The 25,275-nt window shown below is 34.5% G+C and overlaps 1 protein-coding gene and 1 long non-coding RNA gene across 3 annotated transcripts in view; one reads left to right on the top strand and one right to left on the bottom strand.

Annotated features, from left to right (window-relative positions):
* TACR3 (tachykinin receptor 3) overlaps positions 1-25,275 on the bottom strand; it is a 58,710-nt gene that overhangs the window by 18,089 nt on the left and 15,346 nt on the right. The window contains exons 2-3 of the mRNA XM_004312459.4: positions 16,952-17,140; positions 15,117-15,267 (exon numbers count right to left, since the gene is read on the bottom strand). Coding sequence (XP_004312507.1) covers positions 15,117-15,267; positions 16,952-17,140 — 340 coding nt within the window. The remainder of the gene's footprint in view (positions 1-15,116; positions 15,268-16,951; positions 17,141-25,275) is intronic.
* LOC117312468 (uncharacterized) overlaps positions 1-25,275 on the top strand; it is a 264,175-nt gene that overhangs the window by 225,339 nt on the left and 13,561 nt on the right. For both annotated transcript variants that reach the window (XR_004526801.2, XR_012331927.1), the window contains exon 4: positions 4,141-4,207. This is a non-coding gene — a long non-coding RNA (uncharacterized lncRNA). The remainder of the gene's footprint in view (positions 1-4,140; positions 4,208-25,275) is intronic.

The following is a 25,275-nucleotide window of genomic DNA, read 5'->3' as shown; positions in this document are numbered from 1 at the left end:
AGGAGATTTTAGCAGCTACTCCTCATATAAGAGAGACAGAGTTTAAAGTTTGAGTCTCTTCAAACTAGAGTCTCAGTAGACAACTTGGGTTTTCCCACAAGATCTAGGCCTTAAGATTAAATACTATGCCTAGGATTAAGAAATTAACCTTAAAACCAAGGGCAAAACTAAAATAGATTCATCCTAATGAAGTACCAAACCTCTGCAAATTTGAATGATCTACCAGCAACTTACCTGTCTGCTCAGAGAAAGCACAGCATTTTTCAGATGAATGGCACCCTGAGTCTTAACATCCTATCTCACAGTACCCAGTATACAACTCCAAATTGTTGTACATGCAAAGAAATGTAAAAATGTGACCCATAATCAAGAAAAAATGAGTCAGTACGTTTTGCAATTAATAGGTAAGGTTTTTATATAACTATGAAAAATGTGTTAAAGTATTTACAGAAACAGATGGCTTAAAAGATGGAGAATTTCAGGAGGTATATGAAAATTGTAAAACTGTAAAATATTCAGATGGAAATCTTAGAACAATATCTGAAGTAATTTAATAAAGTATTAGATGTTTCATTTCAATTCTGACTATATAAACATTTGATAAGTACTTGATAATGCTTGATTCATTTTGTCAGTATCTCTTATCACTTTCCAAGATTATACTCCTAGCATAAGACATTTCTTTTGTTTCTATTACTACTAGAAGAGAAAAATACTTTTTTAGGACCATTAAACTAGCAAAATCATTGAAGTGCTGAGTCCACATTAATTGCTTCTGTTTCTGGCTAGAGTCTATTTTTGCTAGCAACTCACAAAACATGAGAATTGGTGTACAATGCCTTATCAAAAATGAAAACCAGATTTGGAGAGCCAAAATGAGTCATGATCTTTTAATATTAATATTTTATTTGAGTCATAAATATTAGAAGACTGTGAGTCATTTGAGTCATGGTTTAAGACAAATAAGCAAACAAAGAAATAGAAAACTTTCATTAATTTTGAAATATTCTGCCTTTCATAATAAGTATAAGCTTTCATGTGTAATAATAATTATTTTTAAAGTAATGATTCACTTGAGCCTTTCAGCTTTGCAAAGTTTGTTGAAAGAGATAGTTAAGCAAATGGATGTTTCTTATGTAAAGTTGTAAGTTGCATGCTAGAGTTTGCTGTGTGATGTAATGGGAGCACACGGACACACACTGAATGCAGATTGGGGGTGGAAGTTTCAAAGAGGCTTTCTAGAGGAAGCAGTGCCTGTGATACAGCTTTGAAGACAAATAGGAAATATCCAGGTGAGAGGAGCAGAAAAGGAGTGGGAGAGTGGGGGGAAGAGTGTCCTAGTCACATAAATAAAATATGCAAAGCTCATACCTCACTCTAGTACTACAAATAGTTTGACTGACTGGGGATGTAGTGCATAATATAAGATATGCTGATGAAGAAAGTAAGAGAGATGGATTGAAGTGAGATTAGGGAGGGCCAGAGAAACCATTAAAGGATTTTTAAGGAGAGTATTAATAAATTTAGATTTTAGAGAGATTACTTTGAAAGCAGTGTAGAATCGATTTTACTTGAATTAGATTTAATGGAGGCAGGAGGATCATTAGTTGATGAGTATATTAATCTAGGTAAGAAATTATGTAGTCTAAACAAAAGTAGAGCAGGAGCTTAGGAAAGAAAAATATATATTTATATTTGAGTGCTTTTAGAGTTAATTTGAAGGACTTTCTCATTGACTGAGTTTCAGTTGAGGAAAGAGAGATGTTACAGATTATTTCCAGTTTCTTTTGTCTGGTCACTCTGTGAATATTAGTAATATTCTATGAAATGGAAAGAAGACTTTCAAAGTCTCGACAAAGACCGTTATTTCATTTTGACACGCTTATTTTGAACTGTCTGTTATACATAGGGTTGGGACGAGAGATGGTTAATAGAATTTTAATCTGGAGCTCAGAGCCTGAACCTCAGAAGAGGAGTCTAGATATGGGCATAATGTTAATGTCGATTTGGGAGTAATTTTCAAAGATGTTGATGTCGTGGGAGTGGATGAAATTATCCAAATAAGACTGTATATGAAAGCTATAAAGATATGAAGAATGGGCCTGCAGGGTAAAGAGTAGCATTGAAGTGGTATAGGAAGAAAAGCCAGAAAAGGATACTAAAGAGGAATATCCTGCAGAGAGAAAGGAGGCAAATTCCATGGAAGGAGAGGCTTCTCAAGTGGTGAGTGATGAAAAGGTATCTACTGTGTCAATCTGATCAAGGACTGAATATATCCAATGAATTTACAACAAAGAAGGCACAGGTATCTTTGTCAAGGGTAGTTTCAGCAGAATGGTACGTTGGAAGTCACAAAGCATTAACAAGAGGAGCAAAAGATTGGTAAACAAGAGGAGAAAGCAAATGTAAACAACACAAGATGGAAGAGATGTGAATGTGCTTATATTTTGGAAGAGAATTATAGTGAAGTGAAAGAGGTCATGGTTCAGAAGAGAGATGGTTTAATTGAGGGATGACTACTTTTGAGAAGGAGATGCCCAGGATCTAGAACACAGGTAATGTATTGATGAAAAACATAAGAAGACAGTGATCAGAGGAAGATAGCAGTAGCTGGATGAGGTGTGCAGACAGTGAGCCTAGTCAGCAGTCTGTGGCCACTTGAACCCCCATCCCCGCATTGAAGTGAATCCAAATATAATACTGCAGAAGAGCTGTGTTGTTGTGAAAACGTGGAGCTCAGTTGTAAGGAACAATCAGACCTGGAAGAGACCAGTATCAACGTGACTGGGGAAGGATATTCATCAGCTTTAGGGAATCACACTTACAAAAATAAAATGAAGTGCATACTAAAGTTTTAATCAAAATGAATCGTAGGGAAAAATGATCATTGGGAATGTTGTGAGGTCATTTGCTAGATCTACCTGCTCTCAAATTGGAATATACCTACAATTTTCTTGGATAAAGGATTCAAAATGAATAGATTAATTCTCTCTTCTACTACTTAAAGTTAATATAAATAAAGCTATAAGCTTTTTCCCACTCAACTAATATAACTTGGTACTTTAGTTGTATGAAGAAACTGATCCATTTCAGAGAAATGAGAATCTGATCTGTACTGTTAAATCACCCAAAGACAGAGATTCTGTGACTTTCCTCTAAAATTTTAAAATACCATTAATAAATTCATGTCTGGAAAATAGTCCCTTTTGCTTATAACAAAATTTTTGGTTTGTTATCACAGAATATAACAGAGTAGCCATTGATATGCCTTATATACATTAAGAAATTAGATCATTACAGCAAAATGTCCCTGAACTATGCCTCCCATCTAAGGCTATGAGACTTGAAGAAGGTATGGGTATACACCTTTACCTTTGAATCATGTGCTCAAAGCTGCCTAAATTCTCAGATATCTTATAGGAAAAAGATAAGAGAGCAATAGAAATGGACTTGTAAGGCCTAGGATCTCCCATTCATTGTATTACAGATGATCCTTAAGTAAATGTAAGCTGATTTATTTATTGCCTCAAAACACCAGAGTTCGTGCTCACTGTACTGAATACTTCCTAGTGAAAATATGTGGTCTGATAATGAAATGTTCCAGGAGATGCCTCATGAAATCTTATGTCTAGAAGTTAGATTGTAATGTTCCAGGTATTGTAATGATGGAGATCTGGCTTGTATTCTCAGTCAAGTGAAAGAAAAAGTGTCTTCTAGTTCTCCATGAAGGCTTATCTAAAATTGAACACTCTCTCTTGTTCAAACTGGATTAAATGTGGCATACAAACTTATTGTCACCAGTCATTAGTTTCAATTTCCTTGAGGCACTCTGTATGAAGGGAACTATTATCTAATACTTGATCTTCTGCTTTTTAATCAGCATGGGTAGCATTTGAAGGACCTGTTGTTTATTCTAATTATTACTGGAGTTCCTATTCCCTTGGTTTTGCAACTACTATTCTGTCCATTGTTTTCAGTTCTTTTAGGATGCTTTTTTCCTTTACAGATTTAATATGTGAGGCATGTATGTGTTCCTTTAAGGTGTCAGTGAAAATCATTCTTTTCATCTGGGCTTAGGTGGCCGTGGAAAAAGGCTTTAGGAATTTCTATTTCAGAGACTTTTTATAATTTTCATTTCAGATCATATTGGAGAATGATGAAATAATAAGGCAGAAATAATCTGACACTAATATCTGAGAATCCAAAGGTAAGAACTATTTACAGTATATTATTTCACTGATCTAAATATTTCCAAATAAAAACAGGTTAAAAACAGATTTGGGAGAAATACAAATAATTTTAAAAATCCATAAGTTTGGAAATACACTGCGTGAAGCACATAGAAGTACAGAGAATCATAGTCCTTTGGGGAATCTACTACTTAAGCAAAGTAGTAGAGGTGAAAGTCTCTCTGAAATCTTTTCAGAAGTGAAATAGAAATGAAAACAGTAGCAGAACGACATCTGAAAAGACTTGGAGCAAGTAATTAGAATCACATGAATAAAGGGTTCATGTGCAACCTGGTGTGACAGAAACAATAATAACAACAACAACAACATTAGTTTTCTATTTATAATCCTCTCCTGACTTGAAGGAGAGTGAAATTGGGTCTATGGAGAATATTGTGTTTGCTGAGAAGGGTAACGGATGTAGGTGGGGATTGCAAGTTTGGAATTATTTGAATCATAGGATCTTTGCTACAGTTTGGATTATAGGAACTGTGCTGGATTTGTCTTGAAAAATAATGGGTGAATAGGCTTTCTGAGGCAGAGAAATGGATCAAGTAGAGGCTGCAAGAAGCAAAGGTGAAGAGGGAGAGAGAGACACAAACAATTGCCTGGGAGCTGACTTGCAAAGAAATGCCAAAAGAGATTTATGTTCTGAGAGGCAAATTCTCCCTTTGGGCTAATGTACAAAATCCTCAGCAAAATTTACATTTGTCATTCAGGATACATGAAAATGAAAAAAAGTGATATATATGAAGTTACTTAAAATCTGGGTCATATGAATAATGGTAAATGAAAACAGTAGGTTATCGGGAACTAGCTATCATACAAAATCAAGAGTCAGAATCACTTATAGAGCACTATGTGGGGGGCAGACAGGTGTCATTCTAGGCACTTTTAAGGACTGCACTGTCCCTTGTTGCAAAGACTATGTAAAGGTGGAACAGCAAAATAATTTCAAAAGGAACTCTTTCCTTTAAGGCAGGAATGAAGAAAGAGGAGTAAGGGGGAAAGGGGAAATAGAAGGGCTCTCAAAAGCAAACTGGGGATGAGATAAAGGAGTAAAATGTTCAAGTCGAACAAACAGAAAAACAGTTTCCTCGGTTTTCTTTCTGTTTAAGGTTAAGCCTGTTAGAATAAAGTGGAGAGAAACAGTACCCTCATTAAAGAGCTGTCTCACTTGTCAGGAAACTTGCATCTTTATAGCAGAGCAGAAATCCTCCTTGGTGCCAGGAAGCCCTTGACTGTATCAACCCCTGTGTCCTATCTGTCAAGAAAGAGATTATTCTTGTATTCTTTGCATTTTAGAAAGGATTTTTGTTTTTAGGAAAAATATTTTTAGCTGATGTTACCAGCTGAGGGCCTGGGGTAGAATGGGAGGCTTGTGGAAATATTTTCTGGGCTAGTAAATCGGTTTTGGAGATATGCACCACTTAAGCCTAAGAGTATACTCCCTGCTATCCATCATTCTCTTAACTTAACCTCTCTATTAATTATTTTCTTGACCAGGCAGTTTATATTTGATGTTGATAAAGTTAGTTTTGCAAAACACTGAAGTGTTATTTTCCTCTATGAAAGAAAGGAGGCATTTTTTTCCAGCACAGTTTGATGTTAAGGGAATTTGGAATTTTACAATGAGAAGTATATACATGGAGGGGCTGTACAACTAAGGAAGAAGAGCTGAAATCTCTCTTCATGGCTATGCAAACCGCAGAGTTACACCTCCACTGGTGACTTCCTAAATTCAGTGCCTGTGGAACATCTGAATAGACAACAAGTGTTCCTGCAACTGAGACAGGTCTGGCTTTAGTAGCTGTGGGCTTTGTGGGCATGTACATGCAGGTGTTGTGCCAGGCCAGAGTCTGAGCTGCCTCAATAGCTCCCACAGCAGGTCCAGGTGCATGACTACTGCAGTCCTGGAACCTGACCTCAGTAGATCTGCACTGGTGGCCTGGTGAAAACAACACCTGTGAGTCACCAGGACCATCTGCCAGCATACCCAAGGTTAAGGTGGGACTGACAGCAGTGCCAACAACAGTGTACTTTATGAGCCTGCACAAAGCATGAAAGGGGACACAACAGAGCACACTCACAGGTGAACAACCCCAGAGGAGGAATACTCAGAGGATTCTCTCCCAGTGGGAGTACTTCAATCCTGCCAGCTTGCATCACAGATCAGAAACACAGCTAAGAAGCATATCTCAGAGCCTCTACTTCAACAACTAGGGAGCACACCATACCCCTGACAGGGCAGTGACAATCACAGAGCAAAGGGGAGGCCCAGCTCAATATCCAGCTTACCCACCAGGGGGCAGAAACCAGAAGCAAGAGGAACTGTGATCCTGCAGGCTGTGGAAAGGATACCATAAACACAAAAAGTTAGACAAAATGAGTTGACAGAGAAATCAGTTGCAGATGAAGGAGCAAGATAAAAACCTACAGAACAACTAAACGAAGAGGAGATAGTCAATCAACCTGAAAAAGAATTCAGAATAATGATAGTAAAGATGATCCAAGATCTTGGAAAAAGAATGGAGGCATGGATTGAGAAGATGCAACAAATGTTTAATGAAGACCTAGAAGAACTAAAGAACAAACAAACAGAGATGAACAATGCAATAACTGAAATGAAAAATACTCTAGAAGGAATCAATAGCAGAATAACTGAGGCAGAAGAATGGATAAGTGAGCTGGAAGACAAAATGGTGGAAATCACTGCCATGGAACAGAATAAAGAAAAAAGGACAGTCTCAGAGACCTATGCGACAACATCAAACACAAGAACATTTGAATTACAGCAGTCCCAGAAGAAGAAGAGAAAGAGAAAGGGCCTGGGAAAATATTTGAAGAGATTATAGTCAAAAACTTCCCTAATGTGGAAAAGGAAATAGTCACCCAAGTCCAGGAGGCACAGAGTCCCATACAGGATAAACCCAAGAAGGAACATGCCGAGATACATATTCATCAAACTAACAAAAATGAAATGCAAAGAAAAAATATTAAAAACAACAAGGGAAAGCAACAAATCACATACAAGGGAATCCCCATAAGGTTATCAGATGACTTTTCAGCACAGACTCTGCAAGCCGGGAGGGAGTGTCATGATATGTTTAATGTAATGAAAGGGAAAAACATACAACCAAGAACACTCTACACAGCAAGGCTGTCATTCAGATTCAATGGAGAAATCAAAAGCTTTACAGACAAGCAAAAGCTAAGAGAATTCAGCACCACCAAACCAGCCCTACAACAAATGCCAAAGGAAGTTCTCTAGGCAGGGGAAAAAAAAACTTCAAAGAGACCACAACTAGAAACAAGAAAATCACAAGTGGGAAGGCTAACTGGTAAAGGCAAACATACAGTAAAGGCAGGAAATCATCCATAAAAAATATAATATTAAAATCAGCAACAGTGAGAAGAGAAGTTGGAAATGGGAATTGCATTTGAAACGAAGAGACCAGCAACTTAAAACAACCTTGTATATACATAGACTGCTTTGTCAAAACCTCATGGAAAACACAAACCAAAAAACTACAATAGATACACACACAAAAAAGAAAAAGCAGCCCAAACACAACACTAAAGATGGTCATCAGATCACAAGCGAAGAGAACAAAAGAGGAAAGGAAGAAAAAACACCTACAAAAACAAACCTAAAACAATTAAGAAATTAGCAATAGAACTACATGTCAATAATTACCTTAAATGTAAATGGATTAAATGCTCAAACCAAAAGACTTAGACTGACTGAATGGATACAAAAACAAGGCCCTATATAGGCTGTCTACAAGAAACCCACTTCAGACCTAGGGATACATACAGACTGAAAGTGAAGAGATGGAAAAAGATATTCCATGCAAATGGAAATCAAAAGAAAGCCAGAGTAGCAATATTCATATCAGACAAAAGAGACTTGAAAATAAAGACTGATACAAGAGACAAGGAAGGTCACTACATAATGATCAAGGGATCAATCCAAGAAGAAGATACGAAATTGTAAATATGTATGCAGCATAGGAGCACCTCAATATATAAGGCAAATGGTAACAGCCGTAAAAGGAGAAATCAACAGTAACACAATAATAGTGGGGGACTTTAACACCCTGCTTACACCAATGGACAGATCATCCAGACAGAAAATTAATAAGGAAACATAGCCTTAAATGACACATTAGACCAAATAGACTTAAATGATATTTACAGGGCATTCCATTTGAAAGCAGCAGAATACACTTTCTTCTCAAGTGCACATGGAACATTCTCCAGGATAGATCACATCTTGGGTCACAGATCAAGCCTTGATAAATTTAAGAAAATTGAAATCATATCAAGCACCTTGTCTGACCACAAACCTCTGAGGTTAGAACTCAATTACAGGAAATAATCTATAAAAAACACAAATACATGAAGGCTAACCAATATGTTATTAAATAACCAATGGGTCACTGAGGAAATCAAAGAGGAAATCAAAAAATACCTAGAGACAAATGACAATGAAAACATCGATCCTAGATCTATGCGACACAGCAAAAACAGTTCTAAGAGGGAAGTTTATAGCAATACAATCTTACCTTAAGAAACAAGAAAAATCTCAAACAAACGACCTAATCTTATACCTAAAGCTACTAGAAAAAGAAGAATGGAGAGAACCCAAAGTTAGTAGAAGGAAAGAAACCATAAAGATCAGAGCAGAAATAAATGAAATAGAGACAAAGAAAACAGTAGCAAAGGTCAGTGAAACTGAAATCTGGTTTTTTGAGAAGATAAACAAAATTGATAAATCTTTAGCCAGACTCATCAAGAAAAAAAGGGAGTGGTCTCAAATCAAAATTAGAAATGAAAAAGGAGAAATTACAATGGATACCACAGAAATACAAAGATCATAAGAGACTATTATAAGCAACTATACACCGATAAATGGAGAAATGGACAAATTCCTAGAAAGGCACAATCTTCCAAGACTGAACCAGAAAGAAATAGAAAATATGAACAGACCAGTCACAAGTACTCAAATTGAAAGTGTGATTTTAAAACGTCCAACAAACAAAAGCCCAGAACCAGACAGCTGCACAGGCAAATTCTATCAAACATTTAGAGAAGAGTTAACACCTACCCTTCTGAAACTCTTCCAAATATTGCAGAGGCAGGAACACTCCCAAGCTCATTCTACAAGGCCACCATCACCCTGATACCAAAAACAGACAAAGATATCACAAAAAAAGAAAATAACAGGCTGATATCATGGATGAACATAGATGCAAAAATCCTCAACAAAATACTAGCAAACAGAATCCAACAACACATTTAAAGGATCATACACCATGATCAAGTGGGATTTATCCCAGGGATGCAAGGATTCTTCAATATATGCAAATCAATGTGATACACCACATTAACAAACTGAAGAATAAAAACCATATAATCATCTTAATAAATGCAGAAAAAGCTTTTGACAACTTTTAACACCAATTTATGATTAAAACTCTCCAGAAAGTGGGCATAGAGGGAACCTGCATCAACATAATAAAGGCCATATGTGACAACCCTACAGTTAACATCATACCCAATGGTGAAAAGCTGAAAGATTTCCTCTAAGATCAGGAACAAGACAAGGTTGTCCACTCACCACTTTTATTTGGAATAGTTTTGTAAGTCCTAGCCATGGCTATCAGAGAAGAGAAAGAAATAAAAGGAATCCAAATTAGAAAATAAGAACTAAAACTGTCACTGTTTGCAGATGACATGATACTATACATAGAAAATCTTAAAGATGCTACCAGAAAAATACTATAGCTCATCAAGGAATTTGGTAAAGTTGCAGGATACAAAATTTATACACAGAAATCTCTCTCTTGCATTACTATATACTAACAGCAAAAGATCAGAAAGAGAAATTAAGGAAACAATCCCATTTACCATCACATCAATAAGAATAAAATACCTAGAAATAAACCTACCTAAGGAGGCAAAAGAACTGTACTCAGAAAACTATTAGATACTGATGAAAGAAATCAAAGATGATACAAACAGATGGAGAGATATGCCATGTTCTTGGATTGGAAGAATCAATAATGTGGAAATGACTATATTACCCAAAGCAATCTACAGATTCCACACAATCCGTATCAAATTACCAACGGCATTTTTCACAGAATTAGAACAAAAAAAATTACAATTTGTTTGGAAACACAAAAGACCCTGAATAGCCAAAGCAATCTTGAAAAAGAAGAATGGAGCTGGAGGAATCAGGCTCCCTGACTTCAGACTACACTACAAAGCTACAGTAATTAAAACAGTATGATACTTGCACAAAAACAGAAATATAGATCAATGGAACAGGATAGAAAGTCCAGAGATAAACCCATGCACCTATGAATACCTAATCCACGACAAAGGAGGCAAGAATATACAATTGAGAAAAGACAGTCTCTTCAATAAGTGGTGCTGGGAAAACAGGACAGCTAGGTGCAAAAGAATGAAATTAGAGCACTCCCTAACACCATATGCAAAAATAAACTAAAAATGGATTAAAAACCTAAATGTAAGGCTGGATACTATAAAACGCTTAGAGGAAAACATAGCCAGAACACTCTTTGACATAAATCACAGCAAGATCTTTTTTGATCCACCTCCTAAGTAGTGAAACTAAAAACAAAAATAAAATATGGGGCCTAATTAAACTTCAAATTTTTACACAACAAAGGAAACCATAAACAAGAAAGGAAACCATAAACAAGATGAAAAGACAACCCTCAGAATGGGAGAAAATATTTGCAAACGAAGTAACTGACAAGGGATTAATCTCCAAAATATACAAACAGCTCATGAAGCTCAATATCACAAAAACAAACAACCCAATCAAACAATGGGCAGAAAATCTAAATAGATATTTCTCCAAAGAAGACATACAGATGGTCAAAAAATGTATGAAAAGATGCTCAAGATCACTCATTACTAGAGAAATACAAATCACAACTATGATGAGGTATCACCTCACACCTGTCAGAATGGCCTTCATCAAAAAATCTACAAATAATGAATGATGGAGAGGGTGTAGAGAAAAGGGAACCCTCTTGCACTGTTGGTGGGAATGTAAATTGGTACCGCCACTATGGAGAATAGTATGGAGGTTCCTCAAAAAACTAAAAATAGAACTACCATATGACCCAGCAATCCCACTCCTGGGCATATACCCAGAGAAAACCATAATTCAAAAAGAAACATGCACCCCAATGTTTATTGCAGCACTATTTACAATAGCCATGATATGGAACAACCTGAATGTCCATCAACAGAGGAATGGATAAAGAAGATGTGGTACATATATACAATGGAATATTACTCAGCCATAAAAAGGAATGAAATAATGCCATTTGCAGTAACATGGATTGACCTAGAGATTGTCATACAGAGTGAAGTAAGTCAGAAAGAGAAAGACAAATATCGCATAATATGGCTTATATGTGGAATCTAAAAAAATGGTACAGATAAACTTATTTGCAAAGCAGAAATAGAGTCACAGATATAGAAATCAAACTTATGGTTACCAAGGGGGGTGAGGGGAGTGGGATGAATTGAGATTGGGATTGACATACACTACTATATATAAAATGGACAACCTGCTGTAATGATAACCTACTGTATTGCACAGGAAACTCTACTCAGTGCCCTGTGGTGACCTAAATGGGAAGGGAATCTGAAAAAGAGTGGATATATGTATATATATAACTGATTCACTTTGCTGTACAGCAGAAACTAACAAAACATTGTAAAGCAGCTATACTCCAATAAAATTTTTTTAATTAATATAATCATTATCACCAATAATTAACACCCATTTATTGATCACAAAATACATGTGTTGACATCTAGCAAACTGATATAGAAAACCCTTGTAAAAACAAAAGTATATGCATGGTGTAAATTCTTTTTACTAACATGAAATTTTTGTTTACTGGAATACTATATCAATAATCTATAATGGGGAGAGTCCTATATTATTTTACTAGTGGCAGGGCTAAGAAATATTTTTATTTAACAAAATATGGAAAACTTTTAAGAACAGTTTCATTTATTCAGCAATAGATAAGTAGACCTCATTTTTGGTCCTGAGGATATAATATAATCCTGAAGACATGAACTTTGTCCTGAAGATTCAGACTAAAACCTTTCCTCTCTGTACTGGGTCTAGGGGCAGAGTATCAGGTTGGAACTCAGGAAGCCTAATTTCCAGAACTAGTTCTCCGTTTAAAGATTTTTGACCTTCAGCAAGTCACATCACATGACTGCATTTTCTTATGTATAAAATGAGAATGCAGCTGATTCACAAAACTTTATTCTTTCAATTATTTATTAATTCACCATCCAGAAATCATTATGCTACGCACTGAGGAGACAATAGTGAGTACAGCACTTCTCTTGTTCAGTAGTCTACAACAGATTTGGGAATTTACCTGTGATAAAATGCCCCACATTTCTTAGGGACATTACCAGCCATCATTTTAATTTAACCTAACCTAATTTTAAAGTACCTTATTCTTTCCTCCTCTATTTTTTTGTATACTCTAACAGTACTTGAACTTATTTTTAAATGAGGTTTAATTATAAACTGAAGAATTGTAAATGGATATTAAATGATATATTGTTGTTGAGATAAGTGAAATTTCAATTATTCAAACAGTCTAGTTAAGACTATTTAAGTCTACATTAAGAACTACTTAAGCAAGGTAAAAGAGCTTGAGTTTCCTGATTTGTTAAAAATGGAAGAAAATAGTTTCCACTAGGCTTACCTCCTGGGGATATTGTGAAGATTAGTACAGTCTATGTATGAGAATATACATATATATATATATATACATACATATATATGTATACATGTATATACATATACATGTATATGTATATATACATATATATATATATAATATAAATACTCAGACGTAACGTATCCTTCTGAAACCTGGTCCTTTGAGCAAGTTCTCTAAAAGAACTCAACTCTAAAAACTTTTGTCCAGGATTCAAGTCCAAGTTCTGCTACATATTAATTTTGTGAGTTTGAGATTCAATTTCATTTTTATGTAAAACAAGAAAAAATCACATAGATACTGTGAGAATTAAATAATATTCATGTGAGAGTTATTTAGAAACTGTGACTCACTGTAAAATGTAGGTCAATATTATGTTTAAAAAGATAAATGGCCAGTTTTATACCTCTTTACTATTCTACCACATGATGTTTTCTTATCTTCACAGTACTGGCATATATATTCACAGTAAAGTGCCTAAAGTAATGGGTACCATTTACTGAGAACAGTTCTATGTGCCAGGCACTTTTTGAAGTACTTAACAAGTATTGCCTCATTTAATTCCTATACAACCACATAGTATATGCATTATTAATATTAATGGATAATATTAATATTAATGGGTAATCCCAATATTAATGGGTAATCCATAGAGGAATCTTTTCAAGTGATTGCCACGCACTAAAGGGCTGCAGATATTTCCTCCTAAAGTGCTATCTTTTCTTATTTTTCGAAAGGAATAAACACTTCCACTTCTCAAGTACTGTAGCAAACTAGAAAGGAATACACAGAAACTTTTCTAGGCTTTTCAAAATAATTCCTGTCCACTGCCACTTAGGAAGAAGATTTAATCAAAGCAAGTGACATTTGCGATCAATGCAAAGCTTAGAGGTAGGCGGTACACCTGATTGCAAGTTGTATCCCCGGTGGGGTAGAAGTTAGAGAGAGGGAACGAACAGCTATTAGTTTTCTTTACACTTCACTGCTTCAATTAGAAGTATTTCATGATAATATTATTCATATCTGTTATAAATTTTAGGTGTTTTTTGACTTTGTTTTGATTTTAGTTATTTTCCTTTAAGACAATGGGGTTTTGAAATACCCAGTTGGATAAATTTTCATTATATCCTGATGAATTAAACTATTTATATAATTTCAGAAGTATAAAAAGCATGTGTGTTCTAATGGTGTTCTTTGATTTATCAGCCAAAATACCAACTTTTCTCAAAATATCTTAATGAAAAATACTTGGTAAAAAATTAGGAACTTCTATATAAAAGTGCTTACAATATTTATTTTTCTTTGTTGGGGAAATATTGTGTTATACATGACAGAAACTTAAAAAGATAATTTCATGGTTTTTGACTTTAATTTCCCTAGAAAATCTACTACTAAAATGTTGGTTTTATACCTGGATGATAACATACATTTTTTTAAACACATTTATTTATTTATTTATTTATTTTTGGCTGTGTTGAGTCTTCATTGCCATGTGCAGGCTTTCTATAGTTGCGGCGAGTGGGGGCTACTCTTTATTGTGGTGTGCGGGCTTCTCATTGCGGTGGCTTCTCTTGTTGTGGAGCATAGGCTCAAGGTGCATGGGCTTCAGTAGTTGTGGCACACGGGCTCAGTAGCTGTGGCTCACGGGCTCTAGAGCACAGGCTCAGTAGTTGTGGCACACAGGCTTAGTTGCTCCGCGGCATGTGGGATAAATGAAACTTCTGAAAGACTATATAGTACATCAGAGGCATTCTGTTCAATAAAGGACAAAGATAGCTAGAGCTGCAGAAATACAATCCACTGGGACTCCTACAGTGAAATTTCAGAAGTTTCACATGGTGTAATTAAGAATACTCTGCAAAAGGTAATAAAAAGTCTTTCTGTAAGGAAGTAACAATATCCCAGACTGATATTGTACATGGCCAGTGGCTTATAGAAGATAAAAGGAAAGTAAAATTAAAAGTTAATTTAAAAAAACAGGAAAAAAGTAGGAGTCAAGCATCAAATCATATTATATTAAAATACCATAACTAGGTTTTTTCCCTTCTCTTCACACAAATGCTGGATAAATTATATGAAACAGTACCTTCCTTTTAGCCTTTAGCTGCTCATGATACTTGTCACAGGTGTCCCCTGGGATCTCTCCTCCCCAGAGAGTGATTCCAACAATGGTGTATGTGATACCCATGATGAGCAATGGGAAACAGTACACCAGTATAATAACAATAATATGGTAACTGTAAGAAATAAGAAAAATATATGCTGAAGCGTGTATTGGAATGAAATAGTAAGACTTTGAATTCATTCCATTTTAAGTCATAATTGAACATGCCAAAGATTATTCCCACATTTTCTCTAAGTCCTCATTTCACAAACTCATCACAATACTATGCTATTGTCACTTACAATCATCCAGATGCTACCAGTTGATCTTTGTCAATCTTTACTTCGTGTATGAAAACTATAGCTGAACTGTAGTGCTCTCTGCTTGGTAGTCATTGAGCTAACCTAATTAAATGTATAATCGGAGGAAAAGAGATGGGACATATTAAACTGATGAACTGACATATTTTCTCCTATGTAAAACTATTACATATATCCTATAACATCAGTCATATTTGAAATAAATCATTCTTCAACCAAATGAAGAAAATGTGACTAGATGCTCTGAGTCACACTGGCATTTTTCCAAAGTCATGGTACATTTGATTGCATCATTAAATTTGGTAAATAATATACAGGTGTGTTAGTCACATCAAAATTATTATACTATAAATTATAACTAAATTTTGGGATTTCATAGCTTTCAATAAAAATTATCAGGATGCAATTAGGGAGGACTAGAAGGGCAACCAATAACATAATAGCCAAATTAGAATTTGTACAAACTTTTGGGTGGCTTCTACTATCTTATGAAGGCTTTAAAGTAATTAAAGAGCTTGGCATGCTAGTCTTCTCAATCCCAGGTTTTTTTTTTTTTTTTTTTGGTAAATCTTCTTGATTTCTGTATCCTGATAGCTTATTAAGTATTAACTAAGTCAATGGGGAATTAAGTCAACAAATAATTTAATTTTATTACTTTGATTAAATTAATTTTGTTATCATACAACCTAAGAATTATTAATAGTATATAATGGATAGATGCAGTCCTCAGTTTAATAACTGCTGCCTGCTTTTCCTTTAATAAGTACTTCTTAATGTTTTTCTTTAAAAATCTGCACTCTGAGTAGAGCAGAGTTTGATAAAATGGCTGCTTTAAAAGATGATCACTGTATTTGCATCATTTGTTATTTTAAAAGGAAAAAATAGTTCACTAAATAAGAATTTTTTGAAATAAAATTTAAATGGTCAGCATAAAAACCAAAATGCAAACAATTGAACAATTATGTTTTTTTCATTTGCTTTTCTTAAGGTGGGTTCAAATTATGAAATATCAGATTCTATCATATAGCATTCCTATTTCCTTTCTAACCTAGTGCTTAAGTTTCTTTAATGCTAAAACAAAGGAACACAACCTAGAACCTACTAAGACTTCCTTTCCCTTCAGCCAGGCTTCTTAAAAGAGCAATCTGCACCTTTGGGTTTCAGTTCCTCCCTTCTGGCTCATTTCTCAGTGGATAACAACCTGGCTTTCCTTTGCACTTTCATTTCCAGTGATCTTATCAGTTCCTCCAGAAACGCTCCAGAGCTACCCCACATAGAGGTCTTCACATTTTTCCAGTTAGAAACCTTTGTAACTTATACAAACGAATTGACTATATCATATTGTAGTATAGTATTTTTACGTGTCTCTTTCCCAAGTAATGTGTGAGCCCTTGAGGGAAATGTCTATGGCTTATCTATGTAATAGTTGCTCCCAACCTGTAGTTCATTATGTGTTCAACACATTTAGTTGAAAATTGTAATAGAGTGTTAACTTACGTGAAATGTTGTTTGGGACCTTCTGGCCATTGCACATAGCAAAGAGTACGGCCCGGCATGACTTTGGTTTTGGAGTAAAGACACTGAGGGAAGGCAAGTAGAAATGCTAGAATCCAAATGCCTCCAATGACAATCTTGGTTGCAGTGGCAGACAGTCTGGGCTTCAAGGGATCAATAATGGCCATATACCTATATAAAAACAAGCAAAACCATTTTGTTGGCTATCTTGTTAATGGAGTTTAAAATGAGTTTCAGAGGAGTTTCCAGGGCCAGGGTTATCTCTCTTCTGGTAAACAAACTGAAAAAGATTTTGCTTGTATAAAGGCAGCATAGAATAATTATGGCATAGTGTTAGGAATCAGGCAGATCAAGGTTCAAACCCTATCCTGTCACTTATTTAACTTTTTGAACTCCATTATTTTTAAAATAGAAATAAGAACCCCCCGCCTCTTAGTGGTGAAGTAACGATCAATAGAAATAATGTAAGTGAAAGGTATTGATTATTTGCTGCTGTGCCTAACACATTATCAGAACTCATATGTCTGCTGGATGGAATTGGAAAGATGCGTATTAAGTGCTTAAAAACATGAATTCTGTACCCCAAGACCTCCATTTTTCTTATGTATGTTTAACTTTTTAAAAGAAAATTCAAGACAACTAATATGGATAATGTCTACATGATTGACAAAATGAGGAATCCCTCAGAAGGATATTGTCAACATAGCCATTTAAAAGCATCCAGAGACAAGTTCAGGGTTTAGATAAGGATGAATAAATCAAGTTTGACTGAGGCTATGCTTTCCTATTACCGCTAAAATTGAATTCATACTGTATCATATAAATCTCCATAGTATTTATCTATGTAACTATATATAACATAATTGTTATAGGAAAATATGTTTAAGGCTCTAAAATATTTACATATGATTTTTAGAGTGCAACTTTTTTTTTTTTTTTTTTTTTTTCGGTACGCGGGCCTCTCACTGTTGGGGCCTCTCCCGTTGCGGAGCACAGGCTCCGGACGCGCAGGCTCAACGGCCATGGCTCACGGGCCCAGCTGCGGTGGGATCCTTCCGGATCGCGGCACGAACCCGTGTCCCCTGCATCAGAAGGTGGACTCTCAACCACTGCGCCACCAGGGAAGCCCTAGAGTGCAACTTTTTGAGAAATTAGAAACTGTTTGAATATGGTAACGGAAGTCAAGCTTTATGCACTTGGTAAAATAGTAAGAATATGTCTGGGAGAATTAAATTCCAGTTTTAAATTGGGTAAAATGGCTAATTGCCAAATTATGGCTAATACTCAGAGTAGAAAATAACATACACCAAATGAATTATATTTTGGCATTTCTATCAATAAAACACATTCTTATTTAATTGTATTATTTTTACTATCGGCCATTTTGTGTTTCTCAAATATATTTTTATGTATGAAAATTTTTCAAAGGTAATATTTTTATCAAAGAATGAGTATTACTTAAACCAAAAACATTTAATCTTATGAATGTAACTATTTCAAAATAAGGGTAATTCATTAACTTGTTTACTGCTCTTTGCTTTTGTAACTATTAGGCAGAATTAGATCTTCAGTAGATATATTGGAACTTATCTACCTACTATTCATAACGTTAACTTTAGTTGTAATTTACTTAAAGAAAGTACTCTTAATTTATTATGTATGACAGCTATTAGGCAAAAGTGAATGTTAGATATGAAAAAAGTAATCATAAAATGGTACCTTGGTTTAGGGAAATAAAGTGAATCATACAAAGAAAATAAAATACACATGTTTGAAACTGAAAACTGTTTAAAATTCACCTCTCATGCTTATGTTGGTAAAGATAATAATAGCAACATATATTGATTGCTAAGCATGACCAGACAACTTATTGCACACAATATATATACATATATATACATTTAGTATCCAGAAAAATTCAATAAATCAACTAGTATTATCCTATTTTACAGAAAAGAAAGCTGAGGCTTAAAGATTAAGTAAAGTATTTAAAAATGTCCCAAATGGTAGGAATTGGAATTCTAAACCAGTTCTGCCAATCCTCAAAGTCTACGTAGGTACAGATTATGGCTTTGAATATAACCACTTGTTTAAGGAATTGTGGGAGAGAAAGAAAAATATATAAGGTAGATGACTTGAAGAGAATCAGAAGTCGCATCTTGTCTCTAAATTCAAAAGCATTTATGTGCAATGTTAAAGACGAAAGTCAAATATATAAAGGCAATAATTATGATTGGTCATTTCTGTTCGCATTGCGATGGACTATAAATCACCATAGCATTTCTCTCATTACATTGAACTGTTGCTTTATGGTGTTTCCAGAGTCAGACACAGTACTTATCAATAAATTTTGTTGTACTGAACTGACTATTTCTCAATCTTATCATAATCTTTGCTTTTTCGCTTGCCTGGAAATTTATGAATGCTATTTGAATACTTAGCTGATTTTTTGAGACTGTAATGAGAAGTTGAGTGATGTGAGCAGGTTTAGAGTCTTGTACAGCTACTACAGCATGGACAATTCAAAATAAAGTACAAATTTCTTATTGATTTTTTTGTCAATTAGTTTAATGTTAGAGAAATTATTTCCTGACAGGTAGAATATTGTTTTAGTTGGATTGTATGGAAACAGTCAATTTATGTTCTCACTAACTCTTTAGTGAAAGTAGACATTTTGAAACTTCAAGGTGACATTTTTGTCATTTCTGGTCTGATCTATTATTCATTCATTCAGCCAACATTTCTTGGATGTCTACTGTAGTATCCCAGATACTGTAGTAATACAACAATGAGAAAAAATGACCTTCACAGAACTCACAGTCTAGTGAGGTAGATAGATACTAATCAAATAATCTCACCAATAAACATAAAATTACAAATATAATAAGTGTTACAAAGGCAATGTTTATGGCTGTGTGAGTGCATTTACTGGGGAAAACATTTAGATTGTGAATCAGTCTTCCCTAAGAAAAGCATTCTGGGTTGAAACTTGAAAGGGTGACTAGGCAAGGTAGCAGAAGGGTGAGCATTGCAAAGATTTCTGGGGGAACAAACAACATGTGAAAAACTCCTGTGTTAATGGTGGGTTTTTATGGGTTGAATTGTGTCCCCCTAAAAAAGGTACATTGAAGTCCTAACACCCAATATCACAGAAGGTGACCTTATGTGGAAATAGAGTTTTATATAGGTAATCAAGTTAAAATGAGGTCATTATGATGGGCCCTAATTCAATATAAGGTGTAAAGGAGAACTTTGGAAACAGAGAACCACACAGAGATTGCCACATGAAGATGGAGGATTGAGTGATGTATCTACAAGCCACGGAATGTCAAAGACTGCCAGCAATCCACAAGAAGTTAGGAAGGGGCAAGGCAGAATTTCCTCATAGGTTTCAGAGGGAGCATGGCTCTTGCCAACACCTTGATTTCAGACTTCTAGCTTCTAGAAATGTGAGACATAAATTTCTGTTGTTACTCAGTTTGTGCTAGTTTGTTACAGTAGCCCTAGGAAACCAATTTGATGGGTAAGGGTAGGTGCATTGTGCACTTGAGGAACTAAGGGCTAATGTAATTGAAATGCTGAAAGTGAAGGGGGAAAGTGATTTGAAACGAAGTTGTAGTTCAGGTTATAGAATTTTGTCCTCTGGAAAGTAATTGAGGTGATTCAATCAGGAGGGGAGAGTAATCAGATTTTAGTCTGGAGAATGGATTGAAGGAGGGAAAGAATGGAAGGAAGAAGATAAGTTACCTCATTATTGTTTTGGTTTGGATGAGAGATGATTGCTGCTTGGAATAGAGTATTACCACTGGAGATTGAATTACATTAATGATTGAGGAAAATAAAGAAATGTTGAAATATTGTAGAAAGGGAGAGCCAGTTGACCAAAGAGGTAGGTAGAACTTCCAGGCACTGCTGAAGGCCAATTTGAAATTGGTGATTAGGAATTCACTGTGGCATCAACGTTTCCTACTCTGTGACTCTCTCCTGGAATAATAATTTTCTCAACAGTAAGCATGAAAGAAATGGATCCTTAGGGTCAAATAAATACCCTCTGGACCTTGAGGAGAAATTATCAAACCCAGGATACAATCTCTCTCAAATGAGTGTCAGTACTTTATTCTTCCTTTAAAGAAATATATATCTTTGATATGATCACACTCGATTTTCCTAGGTGTTTGTCTGAGCTTCTCATTACCATTTTTCCCCACCAAATAGATTCTCAAATACGTTAGAGTCTCCTTACTCTGACCGTTTCACAAAGAATAGCTAAGATTGGATTCTTTACTCTTCCAATTAGCATAACACCTAAGCAAGTTTTAAAGTCACTTTTTGTTGTCTTTCATAGAGGAAGAAATTCTCAGAAATATCCATCAGAAGCTCACATTATAATGCCATCTTTTATTAGCTTTCCTTTTCACTCTAATACAGGACCAATGTCCTTTACCATGTACTGCTTTTCCTGACATAATTGAAGGGGTCTTTTTCATCAAAAAGATGATGTCTTTTGCAAAACAGAATTTTTTGACATAACTTTACTGCTCTCAGTAAGTAAGCCTTTCCATTTTGTAATTGTTCTTGGTATATGGTATAATTTTTCCTTTTGGTAGCATTTTTATTAAGCTCTGTTTCTGGATCTTTACATGCTTACATACATTTAAAATTTTTGGTATAAAGAGAGAGTACAGTCTTCAGATGTTTATTTGATTATATTAAGTAATATTTGCCTGAAATAATATAGATTTTACTGTTTTCCAGTTTGCTTCTGGCCATAGTAGACATTGTTTTAGTCTGTAAATTCAGGATCCTATAATCTGAAGTGAGGAGATGAAGCCCTAGGAAGGAGCACTTGGTAAGAGATATGTATACAGCTGGAGACTTAGCCAATTTGCAGCAATCCTGAAAGGCAAGAGTGGTAGATATATCCCAAAGGCACTCTCCTTCTTCCCATCCCCTCCAGAGGTCTCGCATTAGAAAAAGCCAAGAAGAGACCCAAGAGTGAGGGACCCTATTGATACAGTCAGTCTACAGAAGTAGTCAGCCTGGTGGGGAGGGGCAGAAAAAAGAGTGGAATAGATAGTGAGTAGATATGAATTGAAAAATAGACATTATCCAGCTCAGATAATAATTTCATGTTTTTCACATGCTAGTTTCCTTGCTGAAGTGATTTTTCTTTTGCTTCATATGTTATTCTAAAGTTGTATGACTGGAAAACTTCTAACCATCCTTTAATTTCCACTCAGATTACAGACTGATCACTGTAGATTCTTTCCCTCTCTCTGTGCAGAGTTAGTTTTTACCTCCTCAGTGCTGCAACAGCATTATGCTCATAATGATTTTAGCTCATTGGAGGTATGATTTATTCTTCTCTGTGTTCTGTAGTACCTAACAAAGTATCTATAGTAGTCAACATCATTGTTGAATAGTGACTGCAAATAGTTGTTGAGTATTTGGACAGATGGATGGGTGAATAATTGTTTACAAATAAAAACTTAAGCGTGTACACAATTTTTAAAAGGAATAGTTTTCTTAACTTTGCTAAATGGGAATAAACATGGCATAGAGTAAGATTATGAGGTTAAAATGACATTACATAACACAATGTATTCAAGGAGACTTAGGCAATATCAGGCACAGTAGACACTCAACCTAAATCACTCTAAAACTATATTGAATAAAATGAAATTAACACTTGAGAATTTAAAAAATGTTGCTGTGGTAAGCTCGAGACAAAAATAAACAAAGATAACTTATTTAATGTGGTTCTTAGCTAGTTGTGATCAGAGTAGAAAGAAAAATAAGTTCACACCAAAATTCTGATCTAAGGATTAAAAAATAACAAAACTTTTTTTAATATTGTTATAACTTTTCAACAGAAACTGTTCCATCAGGGTAGTGCATTATAGGTTATTTCCCTTTCAAATCTCTCCTTTTAGAAGAATTTCTTGTATGGAGAGTACTAAGGTCTTCTATGTAACATCAGTCAGGGCAACTAGTGCTCAGTGGTTCAATGATTAAATAGAAATGTTGCATGTTACACTTGGAGACTCTGTAAGTTCTTTGGGTGCACTAGGAATTAATTTCCTTCAATTTTGTTTAATATGGCCTATACCATCTTAAACTCCTTTATGAAGTGGCCTGTGGCAGTTCCATTCTGTTATCCTTAAACTCAGAAAGATGATGTTGTCCATCAAGCAAAAGGAGTACCCAATCTGCAGGTATTTAAGTTGTGATGATGTAAATGCTTATTTAACTGTGCAAATGGAAGAAAGAAGGTATAGATAACCTCTAAACTGGGATAATAATACATTATTGGATATATACTTAGATAATAAATATATTCATAGCATCTAGGATAATGACTGCACATATTTGGCACCTGATACATATTTATTGTATGACTAAATTAATGAATGAATGGAGGTGATTTTTAAAATTGTTTTTCTGTCATTTTCTATCATTGAATAATTTGTGCTCAAATTACCTTAATAAGGTATCATGAAAATATAATTAAAGAGAAAAATCAGATATGAAAAAAAAAAGCAAACAACAGCAACAATAACAACTACAAAAAAAAGAAAGAAAGAAAAGAAATAAAAGGCATCCAGATTCAACAGGAATACTGTCTTTATTACTGACAGAAGTAATACTGTTTTTATTAGCAGATGAAATGATCTTCCTAAGGAATCCACAAAACCCCAAACCCATTAGAATTAATAAGTTCAGCAAGGTCACAGAATACAAGTTCAATGACTTGTATTTCTATATACTAGTTATGAACAATCTAAAAATGAACTTCAAAAAAGTCTATTCTGTAGCACCAAAAAGAATAATTTAATAAACATAGGAAGAAATTTAATAAAAGAATTGAGACATACATTGAAAACTACAGCGCATTGTTGAAACAAATTAAAGAAGACCTCAGTAAATGGAGAGACAGTCCATGATCATGGATTGGAAGACTCAATATTGTTAAGCTGACAATGCTTTCCAAATTGACTGAAAAATTCAACAGAATCCTTATAAAACTTCCTATTCTAATTCCAGAATTTAAAAAACTGATCTTAAAAATAATTTGGAAGTACAGACCTTCTAGAATAGTCAAAAAATTTGAATAATAAAAACAAAGTTGAAGGACTTATACTTTCCATATTTCAAAATTTATTACAGGGCTACAGTAATCGAGACAGTGTAGTACTGGCATAAAAATAGACATGTAGATCAGTGAAGCAAAAATATCAAGAGTCTGGAAATAAACACTTACATTTATGTTCAATTGATTTTTGACAACTGTGCCAAGGCAATTTAATGGGGGTAAATTGTATTTTTTCAACAAACAGTGCTAGGACAATTGGATATCCACATACAAAAAGATAAATTATATGGTTATCTCACACCACACATAAAAATAATCTCCAAACGTATCACATATAAATGTGAGATCTAAAACTATAAAACTATCATAAAAAAACATAAAAATGAATTTTCACAACCTTGGGATAGCTAATGAATTTTTAGAACTGACTACAAAAGCACAAACAATAAAAGAGAAAAATGATATGCTGTACTTCATGAAAATTAAAACTTTTTGCTTTTCAAATATGCAAGGAAGAAAGTAAAATGACAAACCACAGGCAAGGAGGAAATATTTGCAAATAATATGTCCAGTAAAGGAATTGTGTTCAAAATACACAATGACTCTCACTATTTAATAAGAAGACATATAACCCAGTTAAAAACAGAGAAAACAATTTCAAGTCTATGCAAAAGACTATATGTGATATAAAATGATTCCATTTATATCAACTTCCAGAAAAGTCAAATCTGTAGCAGGAGAAAATAGCTTAGTGGTTGTCTAGGACTGCACGTAGAATGGTGAGTGACTACAAAATTGGAAGTGAGGTTTCTTTTTGAGGTAATGGAAATATTCTAAAATTAAATTGTGTTGATGGTTACATAACTAAAAACTTACTAAAAATCATTAAATCATATACTTAAAATGAGTATATTTTATGGTATGTAAATTATAACTCAATAAAGCTGTTAAAAATAAAATCTTAATAGTAAGAAAACAAACAATCCAATTTAAAAATGGGCAAATGGCTTGAATAGGCACTTCATCAAAGAAGATGCATTAATGACAAATATGCACATTAAACTTGTCTAATATAAATATCCATTAATGAACTGTGAATTGAAAGCACATCAAGATGCACATTAAAATGGCTAAAATTAAAACAAAAATACTGACAATACCAATTGCTGATGAAGATCTGGAAGAAGTAGAACATTCATACACTGTTGGTATG

Source organism: Tursiops truncatus, chromosome 5 (assembly GCF_011762595.2).
Source record: "Tursiops truncatus isolate mTurTru1 chromosome 5, mTurTru1.mat.Y, whole genome shotgun sequence".
Lineage (NCBI taxonomy): Eukaryota > Metazoa > Chordata > Mammalia > Artiodactyla > Delphinidae > Tursiops > Tursiops truncatus.
This window is presented reverse-complemented; position numbering and strand designations above follow the sequence as displayed.